Below are 11,604 nucleotides of genomic sequence, written 5' to 3'. Positions count from 1 at the left end.
GAGTGCCGGTTTGATGCCGGTTAACTCTGGTCGGCCAGGGAAGGTTCCTGGAGGGTCCCGCTTGCCGCCTGAAGCTCGGGGGAGCCGCGGACAGCCGGGGACTTTGCCGGCCGGCCACCCCTTGGTCTGTGGCCGGCCCGAGTGCCGGTTTGATGTCCATTAACTCCAGTCAGCCTGGGAAGGGTCCTGGAGGGTCCCCCCTGCCGCCTGAAGTGCATTTGGCCAGGGGTGCAGGGAGCGCTGGTGACGCTTGGAGACACTTGAAAACACTCCGTTCCCAAGTGTCTCTGAGCATCTCCGAGTGTCTCTGGCACCCCTCCACCTCTGGCCACATGCAGTACTGCACTTACTAGCAGTGGCACTGGAATGAATTATCTGAGTTTCCATTGATTCCTATGGGGGAACTCGCTTTGATATACAAGTGCTTTGGATTACAAGCATGCTTCTGGAACAAATTATGCTCGGAATCCAAGGTATTGCATTCTTCTTCCACCATAAACATGAACTTCCATGATCACCAAAAATGTAAATTGGTAAATGTTAAACAATTGCTTTTACAAAGAAGTCCAGTTTACAAAGCTAACGTAAGGACAGCACTTTAACAGAAAGTACAAAAACTCCTAAAAATATGTGAAAATCCCAACAGAACTGCAGTCATTGGAGCTCCACTACACTCCAGAAATCATGTGACCTCCACTTCCTGTACTATTGTCTATTTGTTGTTTGTTATTGTCTATTTGTTGTTTGTCATTGTCTATTTGTTGTTTGTTATTGCCTATTTGTTGTTTGTTCCATTAAAGTTAATTTAAAAATAAAAAAGGTGGAATTGTGTGGAGGCCACATGTTTCATGTGATAGTGGAGCTCCAGCTGCAGAGAGTCACAATAAAGTTCAGTAAAAAAAGCTAAATAAAAAAAAAAAAATAAGTGGAGTGGAGGCCACATGCTCCATGTCATCGGTGGAGCTCCACTCTGCAGCCAGACCCCTTGTTCCATCAGATTAGACAACCCATCAAATCTTGTAAGGGAAGTGACGTTCCATCACGACCATCTTGGTACACCTCGCACTCGGTTGCAGTAAGCCTACAGTCTGAAGTCACCATGCGGACATCTTTTTATACCCACCAAATTTTGCTTTTTTACACTTCTTTTTACCAGTAAACTGAGCTTATATAGTAAAATACAGTATTTAGAAGTCTGTGACACTGTTTTGATGTTGAATTTTAAAAGCAGTGGTCTTCTGTCAGATCAGCAGGCTTGCTGCAGCCGCTGCTTTTTAAAATTCAGCATCAAAACAGTGTCACAGACTTCTAAATACTGTATTTTACTATATAAGCTCAGTTTACTGGTAAAAATAAGTGTGAAATGCAAGAATTCGGTGGGTGTAAAAAGATGTCTGCTTGGCGACTTCGGACTGTAGGCTTAGTGTGGCCAGGTGCGGGGTGTACCAAGATGGCCATGACGGAACGTCACTTCCATTACAAAATCTGACAGGTCGCCTAATCTGACGGAACACCCCTTGCATCCCGTCTCTATGGGAACCCAGAAACTGCTGAGTGGCCGTGGAACGCACACTGCGGAAGTGCTGTAGCCAAAGGGCAGACGTGAGAGGGAAGCTTCCGGTGCTGGGGGGGGGGGGGGAATAATGATGATGGAGGGTAGACAGGCAGCTGGTTACAGCTAACAATGTATGACAGTGACCATATTTTATTCATTATTATTACTGGGGCTTGGGCTGTATATTATCACTGTTAATAATTATAATGAATCTGTTTAATTAATTTTGTTAATAATACATAAGTTTGTCGTTAAAAATGTTTTCATCATTTTGTATTATTAGTAAATTGTCCCTCTTATTTGTCCCCACAGGGGGTGGGGCTCTGATCAGATTGGGGCTGAGCTTTCGGTCCTCCGTTTTTCCATTTAGAAGAGTTCAGCCCTCATTACACACCTATGTGACGATTTATGATGTCAGTCCATACGGCTGCTGAGGGTCTGCCATCATCTCATGGCAACAGACAGATCATGTGATACTGGTGGGTGTTTCACTAAGTATATACATTTACTATTATTGCAGAGAAACATTAGTTGGTCCCTCCCACGAGGAGTCTGTTCCCGGAGTCTTCACTGAGGATGGGGAAAAAGAGAAGGAACGTGACCAAAAGGATACTGCAGCTCGCACTGGAAATCATCTACCTGCTGACTGGAGAGGTGAGGAGAATTCTGGGAGATCACATGACATCACTCTTATCTCTTTTAATAATAGAGCCGACCAGAGAAGTGAGGAGGATTCTGGGAGGTCACATGACATCACTCTTATCTCTATTAATAAAACACAGAGCTGACCAGAGAGGTGAGGAGGATTCTGGGAGATCACATGACATCACTCTTATCTCTATTAATAAAACACAGCTGACCGGAGAGGTGAGGAGGATTCTGGGAGATCACATGACATCACTCTTATCTCTACTAATAAAACACAGAGCTGACTGGAGAGGAGGATTCTGGGAGGTCACATGAGATATTTGTTAAATCACATGTAGTGAATGATGTGGTAATAATTATTGTAATATCTCGTGTAGAATTATGGACCAATAAAGAAGCTGGATAACATCAAGGTGCCTCCACCTCTCTCGCCAACAGCTGAGAGAAACAAAGACAGTAAGATCCTAGAAGTCACCCAGAAGATCATTGAGCTCCTGACAGGAGAGGTGAGCGGTGCTGGGAATTCTGGGATATTCTCCAGTAACAGACAAGGGATGTGTCTGGATGGTGACTGTATCATTGTGTGTGTCAGGTTCCTATAAGGTGTCAGGATGTCACTGTCTATTTCTCCATGGAGGAGTGGGAGTATATAGAAGGACACAAGGATCTCTACAAGGAAGTCATGATGGAGAAGCGGCCGCCCCTCACATCACCGGGTAAGAGGAGACTTTTCATTTCTTGTAAAGGAGAGAAGAGTATTGAGGATTTTCCTAGATACACACATCCTCTGATATAAAGACATAGAAACAATGTATTCAGTCAGTGTGTTTGTTTCCTACAGATGGATCCAGTAACAGAAATCCCCCAGAGAGATGTCCCCGTCCTCTGTATTCCCGGGACTCCACACAAGCAGATCAAGAGATCCCTCAGGAGGATCAGGTACCACAAATTACATTTCATCCACCTGAATCTACAGAGGAGGTGCCTTAAAATGGTTTGGTGATGGTTCCTGAATCAGACTCTAAATATCACATCCAGATGGGAAGTAGAGTCAGTCAGTGATTTGCCATTTCTGTCAAGGAATTATTTCCTTGGAGATGAAGTTACAATCAATTATCTTTCATATAACTTTTATTTAATCCATGAAGTTCCTCCATATACTTCTCAGTGGGTTTGCTTGTTGAGGACATATGAATCTGTCCTCTACACCTTACCATATAGTGGGCGGGGCTGGGAATATCTGACCGGCTATTTCACGTCTCAGCAGACGGTGTCTCCAGATCCTAATGAAGGAGCTTCTTATGCCGCGTACACACGATCGGAATTCTCGTCGGAAAAAGCTCTGATGGTCTTCCCAACGGAATTCGGCTCAAGTTGTCTTGCATACACACGGTCAAACCAAATCCTGATCGTTTATAACGCGGTGACGTACAACACATAAAATGTGACTAGAAAAAGGAAGTTCAGTAGCCAATAGCTTCTGTCTCGTAGTTGAATCTGAGCATGCGTGATTTTTGGCGTGTCGCAATTGCATACACACAATCAGAATTACCGATAGAAAGTTTTTCCGTTGGGAAAATTGAGAACATGCAATCAATATTTGGCTGGCGGGAATTCGGACAGCTAAATTCCGATGGAGCATTCACACAGTCACGTTTTCCAATGAAAAGCTCTCATCGGTCTTTTTCCGGAATTCCGATCATGTTAGTCAGTAAGGTGACGTGTTGCTTCACTTTTCTCATTAGATGAACCTGATGTTCTGGTGGGGGGGGGGGGGGGGTAGACAATGCCCTCTGCATAGATTACCAGTCTTGATCGGAGTGTTTTTGAAAGCCCTTTACATTTTACCCAGGGTGACGGCCTGATTGTTGTTAAAATCGAAGATACGGGTAACAAAGAGGAGTATATGAAGAATGTAAGACAGTGTAAAGAGGAGGAAGATCCTCCAGAGATCAGCACAGGTGAGGAATAAACATTAAATCCAGAGAAGAGTCCCAGATTCTCCTTGTTTCTCCCACTTAGTTCACTGGCTGCCCTGTTTTTGGTAATCCAGATTACATATTGACTGGGCTGGATGATATTCTGCAATGAAGTATGGATGTCTAAGAAATGGTACAGTTCCAGTTTTTATATTTGTATATTTACAGTTAGACTGTGTCCCCATCCTCTGAATTCCCGGGACTCCATACAGGAAGAACACAACCTCTCACAGGATTACCATGTAAGTAAAATGAGGTTGCCAATGACACTGTGAGCAGAAGGCTCTTGAAGACCCCAGATGTCCCATTAAAGAGAACTTTTCTCCAAAAAATCATCACATAGGGACTTTTTATCCCCTATTTGATAAAAAAAAATTAAATTGTAAAACCTTTACACCTATTTTATCACAGTTACGTGATAGTTTACATTTTTGGGGTTGTATTTCAGATGTGCAAAGAGAGCACATAAACACTTTTAGGTATAACATCTAATTAAATAATGACAGATACAGATAACAAATATAATAATGTTGGAAAATATAACAATACTAAAGATGCTGTTTTACCATGGAGTCCCGCCCGCTTGCATGGCTTAGCACAGATGATCAGGGATGCATGTATGATAGCAAGTTCTGAGATGTGACTGAATATTCCTGTACTGATTAGCTGTAGTATATAGGACTTGTGTGTAAGGAAATGGTCAACTCCTCGCCAACTCCCCTGCAAATAATATAACCTTTTAAAGCAGGGGTCTCAAACTGGTGGCCCTCCAGCTGTTGTGGAACTACAAGTCCACAACTTGTAACTGCCTCATGGGAGTTGTAGTTTTTCAACAGCTGGAGGGCCACCAGATTGAGACCTGTTTTAAAGACTTGGTCAGTTTGCAATGAAATTCCTTTGGTATGAAGTCAGCTACAGTAACCAGGATATTAGAGGCTTTCTTCCTTAGATATTGTGAGGCGACTTAAATAAGGAAATATGAAATATATGCCATCAACACTCAAGAACATTAATTCCTCTCCCCAAAGATTTTTGAGGTCCCCCCATCTGCACATACATGCACATATGAACGTAAACGCACTTGATGGGGGTGCCTAAGCGTGAAAACATTGTGATATAATCTTTTACTTAAAATTGGGTAATTTATTGTGTTTGTGTGTCCTAGTATTTTTTACAAAAAATTTGCATTTCTTGGACCTTGCATATCATGTAACATAAAACAAATTGGAACTACCACTATTTTATTTTCTGGGATGTCTGCTTTCAGAAACGATATCATGTTTTAGGGGTTTATACAATCTTCAGGCCTAAAATGATTTTTTTTAAACGTGTGTGCAAAAAAACTTGCAAAAACGGCTTGGGAAGCGAAAGGGTTAAAATAGTTTATTTTATTTTATCCAGGGTAAGGACCTGGTTGTCATTAAAGTTGAACCTGTTGATGATGAGGAAGAGGAGAAGGAAACTCTTCCAGAGATCAGCACAGGTGAGTAATAAACACTAAATCCAGAGAAGAGTTCCAAATTCTCCTTGTTCAGTCACTACATCAATTTTGCCAATATGATCTGTTTAGAGTGTATGCAACCCCAGAGAGGTGGAGACTTTCTTTAAAAACATAGAAGTTACCAAAGATTACATGAGGGATGTGTGTGTTTATAGGGTTTCCTTACACTGGTGATCAGATGGAAGCTCCAGTAACATCCTCTCTTACTGTGGTGGTCCATGAGCCTCCATTAAAATGCTCCCCATTATACCGACTTCCATTGCTGTATCTCCATTATATGGCTTCCTATTATGGTGCTGCTCTATGGCAGGCCATAGATGATGTGATATTCTTTCCTGCAATCACGGGTTGCAGGGAAAAATAACACTTGATTCCCCTATCAACACAGTCAGTGTTGATGGGGGAATCCCTCCCATGGAGCTATTGTGTTTTCCCGGCAGGGGAGCGTGCGGGGAGCTGTCACTGGCAGGAGAAAACAGTGAATATTGCTAGTGGCTATAGCCGCTGGCAATAATTGCATGTAAAAATCTGACATGCTGGTTGTACCCAAGTTGATCAATGGATCAATTTGGATAAAATCAGCCAGTAAGCACCTCCAGTGCATTGATCCTCTTACCCCAGTGCCACCAGTATGACCTTTGTCAGAGGCTTTCTTCTTCCTTCACCCTGGATGCATAGGGGCACCGGGAAGCGGTTACAATAAGCCTGCTCATAGATGGTTTGAATCTCAGCCTAAACTGGCGAGATTTCACCCTCACTAAACCCCTCTCCACTATTTATAAGACCATGTCTCTCTCTGTCCACTCGGGGCTGGAAACTCTTAAAATTTAATGGGCACTGGATGTCCCTAGCTTAGATGATGAAGGTTGGGAAGAAATATGGGAGTGCGCCTTTTTACAGCTGATTTCTGCCGTTGACAGGTTGATTCAGTACAAACTCCTACATAGGATCTATCTCAAACCTGCACGTTTACACAGAAAATATCCCTCCATTCCTGTGTTAGTGTGCAGCATACACAGCAGACTTTATCCACATCTTTTGGCGATGCCGTTTCATTCAAACTTTTTGGGAAGCGGTGGTCTTGGTCATACACTCTGTGACCACTATTCATGTACCCCGGAACAGTGGAGGTTTGTTTGATGGGTTTGGTGGACACTCTGGCTCATCTTCGGGCCTCTAGGACGCTGATAGGATTATTATTGTTCAAAAATATTCTTCTCCAGTGAAAATCCTCATCCTTTCCAACCCATACCTTGTGGAAAAAGTTAATTAATGTTAATTTTCCTGTGTACAAGGCCACCTATTTGGCGAGAGTATGCCCTAAAAAATTCCACAAGGTTTGGGACATTTGGGTAGAGGACCTGTCTACTAATGCTGACCCTCAATCTCTTAATTAGTGGATTACCTTACAAATGACTAGGCGAACATGTATACGTAGGTGAACCCACGTCCAATCCACATGACTTATGGGCCGTACACACGATAGGATTTTCCGACAACAAATGTAGGATGTGAACTTGTTGTCGGAAAGTCCGACTGTGTGTATGCTCCATAGAACATTTGTTGTCGGAATTTCCACCAACAAATTTTTGAGAGCGGGTTCTCAAATTTTCCAACAACAAGACTCGTTGTTAGAAATTCTGAGCGTGTGTACACAATTCTGACGCACAAAAGTCCATGTATGCTCGGAATCAAGCAGAAGAGCCACACTGGCTATTGAACTTTATTTTTCGCGGCTCGTCGTACGTGTTCTTGACATTTGGAATTTTTGACAACATTTGTGTGAACGTGTGTATCCAAGACAAGTTTGAGCCAATATCCTTTGAAAAAAAATCCATGGTTTTGTTCTATCCTATCGTGTGTACATAGCTTAAGAGTTGTGACTTACTTCTTTGTTAACGGTTGCTTAATACTGCCCCTGAGTAGCCGATACCTACAATATACTAACCATCTCAAAATTTACTGGAAGGTGTAGTTTAGTTCTGGTGCCAACAGCGGCAGTACTGTTAGGCTGGGTTCACACCATTGAAAATTTGATGCGAGTTCCTCACATCCAATTCACAATAGCAGGAGATTTTGACCGGCTCTCTATCTCCAATGCAGGCTCTGGTGTGAATTTGAACAGGAGTCCTGTGCATCTTTTGGTCCGTTTCAGGACCGAATTCAGCCAAAAATTCAGACTGAGATTGGACCTGAAATGGTGAACCAGAACACACAGGACCCCTGCTGGGAGCCGCATCAGTATTAGGTGTGAACGCAGCCTTAAGGTTTTATTTTTTTATACTGTTTGTTTTCTTTGTGATGTATATGGACCGGGCCTCGGTATGCCCGAAAACCAGGTTCTGGTTTGTATCTAAACTTGAAACTAGGGCTGTTACTGATTAAAATTTTCATGTTCGATTAATCTATTTTTTTTTAATCGACTCATTTTGATTAATTATAACGCACATACAGATTCAACTACTTTTAGCTGATCTCCTTGCATTGCAACTTTGCATTAGTCAGTGGTAAATGTGGTATACACTATATACAATCACCCGACACTAGTTAGTTTCCACAATCCATGACTTAACTTCACAGTTCACACAAATACGTTTTAAATTCAAACTGTAGCACTGACATAAGTAATTTTTTTTTTCCACAGTAACGTGACAATTCCTCCACCTCCGGTCTAACTAATCACTCTCACCTTATGGCATGGATCCCTGTGTAAACAGGTGGTCATGCAAGCGGGTATCAAAAGGGTTAACACGGACCATAAACTTCTCTCATGTCTCCTTAGATCTCAGCAAGGATGCCAGGTCATGGGTAGAAAGAAAAGATCTAAGCGCTCACTGCCTAAGTATAAGATTTAATTTTTGTGTTCAAACACAAACTACTCACATAAAGATGATAAAAACACAGCATGTAAAGTAACAATCATGTTAGTTCCGTAGGGCAGCAGCGGGTGACGCCATGCATAGCTCCTCCCCCATACACGTTACGCTGAATCTGAACTTCGACGTTACCAGACTCCTCCCCACTTCCCTTCGTTAGCAGACGGAGGAACTTGGGGAAGGGCGAAGGAGTCCAGTGACGTTGATGTCCGTGCCGTCACCGGATCTCCGACGGAACTCCCTGAAGCCCCGGAATCCAGGGGAGAGACGAGTACCGATCAAAAGAATTTTGATCGATCAAAAAAATGAATCAGTCAATCGAGGAATTCATCTTTCATTTCCACGGCCCTACTTGAAACCCAAAAGAATTTTCAAAAAAATGAACTGGTGAGATTTTAACCATCTATGGCTGGCTTTAATAAGTACCTCCAGTTCATTCATCCTCTTACCCCCGTGCCACCATAATGTCCTCTGTCAGAGTCTTTCCTCTTCCTTCACCCTGTATGCATAGTGTCGCAGGGAAGCGGCAATGAGACATAACTACCTGTTCTGACATGTGGCTCCCCACCCATTCACCTTTCGTGTCTATCCCAGGCATTGTACAGTATGTAGTGACAGAATAGGTAGCTACGCCTCACTGCTGCTTCCCAATGCCGCTCTACATATGTGGGGGGCATGTCTGATGGATGGTCGGCACAGCAGGGACATGATCTACTTGTCACATGACCAGGATTGTGGATGGATTGTGACGGACCTGTTGCTAACACCTGATCTATTTACAACCACACAGGCAAAGGAACCGGAGTCTTCACAAGCCGGAATGTCCACACCAGGAAGATGCCCAACAAGACGTTTGGTGGAGACCCAAACCTGGCAGACTGCAGACTGAAGACTGGCAAGCAGATCATTAAGAACCCATTTCAGTGCTCAGTGTGCAGCAAGTCGTTTGTCTGGAGTTGCAATCTAGTGGCGCACATGAAGATCCACACCTCGGAAAAGCCCTTTGAGTGCACCGAATGTGGCAAGTGCTTCCTGAGGAAGCGCCAGCTGGTCGTCCACCAGCGGACTCACACTGGCGAGAGGCCGTTCCAGTGCCCAGAGTGTGGCAAGCGCTTCGCAGAGAAGGGTAAGCTGGTGAGGCATGGCAGGGTCCACACCGGGCAAAAGCCGTACCTGTGTGAGCAGTGCGGGAAGTGCTTCTCAGACAGCTCCACCCTGATTAAACACAAGCTGGTCCACATGGGGGCACAGTACGTCTGCACTGACTGCGGCCGCAGCTACAACTACAAAACGTCGCTCATTAAGCATGCCAGGGTGCACACAGGGAAGGCCTTGTATGGGCGGAGTGGAGGCACAAGTTAAAGGTCAGGACCTTTTTTTTTTCAGATTTAGCTGCCAATGCAGACCTCTGTTTCTGGGGCAGGACTTGTCCCCCTACTTCTGTACCCTCTCCACTGGAAGTCTGCACAGGACTCAAGGTGAACTATCCCGGGGCCTTGTGGCATCCCTCCTCAATGTCCTTTGGTTTATTGTACCAGGAGTCTATGGGGCTGTTGGGGGATCCTGTTTCCTATGTCAACACTGTTATCGTCTGATCATGGGATTGAGGCAATGGCAGGACTTCTGTTTAGCACACATTTTGAAAGATTTCAGCGCTATAACTATGTGCTAACTAGTATCTACAGAACAGAAGCAGGTAAGGGTCTGACATAAAGTGTGTTAACACCCTATAAAGAACATCTGCAGGTAATAAACTTTACACCTGAAATCCTGTTTTCATTACATACCGTACCTTATTTTACACCCAGTCATGTCATTGGTGGATCTCTGTGCTTTTGTATACAATGCAGGCAGATCATGGCTGGCAGGGTGCTGTACATTACTTCCTGAAAACATCACAGCACCCTGCCTGAGTACTCCTCCGAAGAGCGCTCAGTCCTGGTGGGCTGGCTCTTGGGATGAGTCATGCAAATATCAAAATGCTTTGATTGGATGCTACATGACCCCTCGGCTGATGGTACTTCACTTGCCGCCCGCTGGGAGCCATATAAAAATCCTATCATAGGTCTGGTGTAACTTGGAGCTTACGGAGAGGTAAGACCCGCCCTCATGTGACAACACCAATGCTTGACCACCCATACACCACAATATGCAATATAGGGGGAAGGGGAGAGAGGTACATGCTCTCACATACCTATAAGGATGGAGGGGTCCAATGGGCAAATGAGGGAATCACTTAAAATGTACCTTACATATCTGTATGGATACATTCCTGAAACGTCCTATTATACAGCAACAGTATCATTTTTCAAAAAAGCTCCACCCTTTATCAATAAAAAGTCATCCCATAGCTCCTGCCTGGCTTTGCCTAGGTTGAGATCACATCATCTGTTTGCTGCAAGCAGGAGGAAACCTTTTCTCAGTCTCCTCTTCCCTAGTGATTAGATTGTACATAATGGGTGCTCACCCTGTGACCCGCCAGAAGTGATGGAACTACAAGTCCCATGATGCACTGCAAGGCCCTATTACAAGCATGACTCCCAAAGGCTAATGCCGCGTAGACACGACCGGACTTTCCGGTAGACTAGGTCCGATGGAATCAGTCCATCGGACAATCTGATCGTGTGTGGGCTAATCCGATCGTTTTTCGTTTAAAAAATCCGACGGACCTAGAAGTAGAACATGTTTCAAATCTGTCCGATGGACTCAATTCCTATCGGGAAAACCATTTGTGTCTGTGTGCTGGTCCGACAGACCAAATACGACACAAGGGAAGCTATTGGCTACTGGCTATTGAACTTCCTTTTTTAATGCCGTCTTATGTCATCACGTTCACAACGAACGGACTTTCGAACGGACTAAGTGCGTTCGTGTGTGGCCAAGTTCGTTCGTTCGGAAAGTCAGCCGAAAATCCGTCGGACCTAGTCTGCCGGAAAGTCCAGTCGTGTGTACGCGGCATAAGGCATGATGGGACCTGTAGTTCTGCAACAGCTGGAGGGCCATTGGTTGAGCACCCATGATGTAACTTTGTAGCAAGTCACAAGG

General features: G+C 44.2%; 1 protein-coding gene across 1 annotated transcript; it reads left to right on the top strand.

The window, feature by feature from the left end:
* Positions 1–1,601: 1,601 nt before the first annotated feature.
* On the top strand, positions 1,602–10,318 carry LOC143957135 (oocyte zinc finger protein XlCOF8.4-like). Its single transcript, XM_077467288.1, has 9 exons — positions 1,602–1,686; positions 2,076–2,209; positions 2,581–2,709; positions 2,796–2,919; positions 3,045–3,142; positions 4,056–4,164; positions 4,351–4,424; positions 5,584–5,665; positions 9,350–10,318. Exons 2-9 carry the CDS (start codon positions 2,132–2,134, stop codon positions 9,919–9,921), a joined length of 1,266 nt encoding a protein of 421 aa, XP_077323414.1. The 5' UTR covers positions 1,602–1,686; positions 2,076–2,131; the 3' UTR covers positions 9,922–10,318.
* Positions 10,319–11,604: the final 1,286 nt, after the last annotated feature.

The sequence above is a fragment of the Lithobates pipiens genome, unplaced genomic scaffold (assembly GCF_037356315.1).
Source record: "Lithobates pipiens isolate NorthernLeopardFrog02 unplaced genomic scaffold, aLitPip1_a1.2 Scaffold_51, whole genome shotgun sequence".
Classification (NCBI taxonomy): domain Eukaryota; kingdom Metazoa; phylum Chordata; class Amphibia; order Anura; family Ranidae; genus Lithobates; species Lithobates pipiens.
Note: the sequence above shows the minus strand (reverse complement) of the source record. Positions and strands in the feature narration are given on the sequence as shown.

Excerpts from the sequence above, each read along its gene's own strand:
- LOC143957135 (XM_077467288.1), top strand. The coding sequence starts at position 2,132 with ATGGGGAAAAAGAGAAGGAACGTGACCAAAAGGATACTGCAGCTCGCA. Across the intron at positions 2,920-3,044 it reads GCCGCCCCTCACATCACCGG|ATGGATCCAGTAACAGAAAT; the intron begins GTAAGAGGAGAC and ends TGTTTCCTACAG. Across the intron at positions 4,165-4,350 it reads TCCTCCAGAGATCAGCACAG|TTAGACTGTGTCCCCATCCT; the intron begins GTGAGGAATAAA and ends GTATATTTACAG.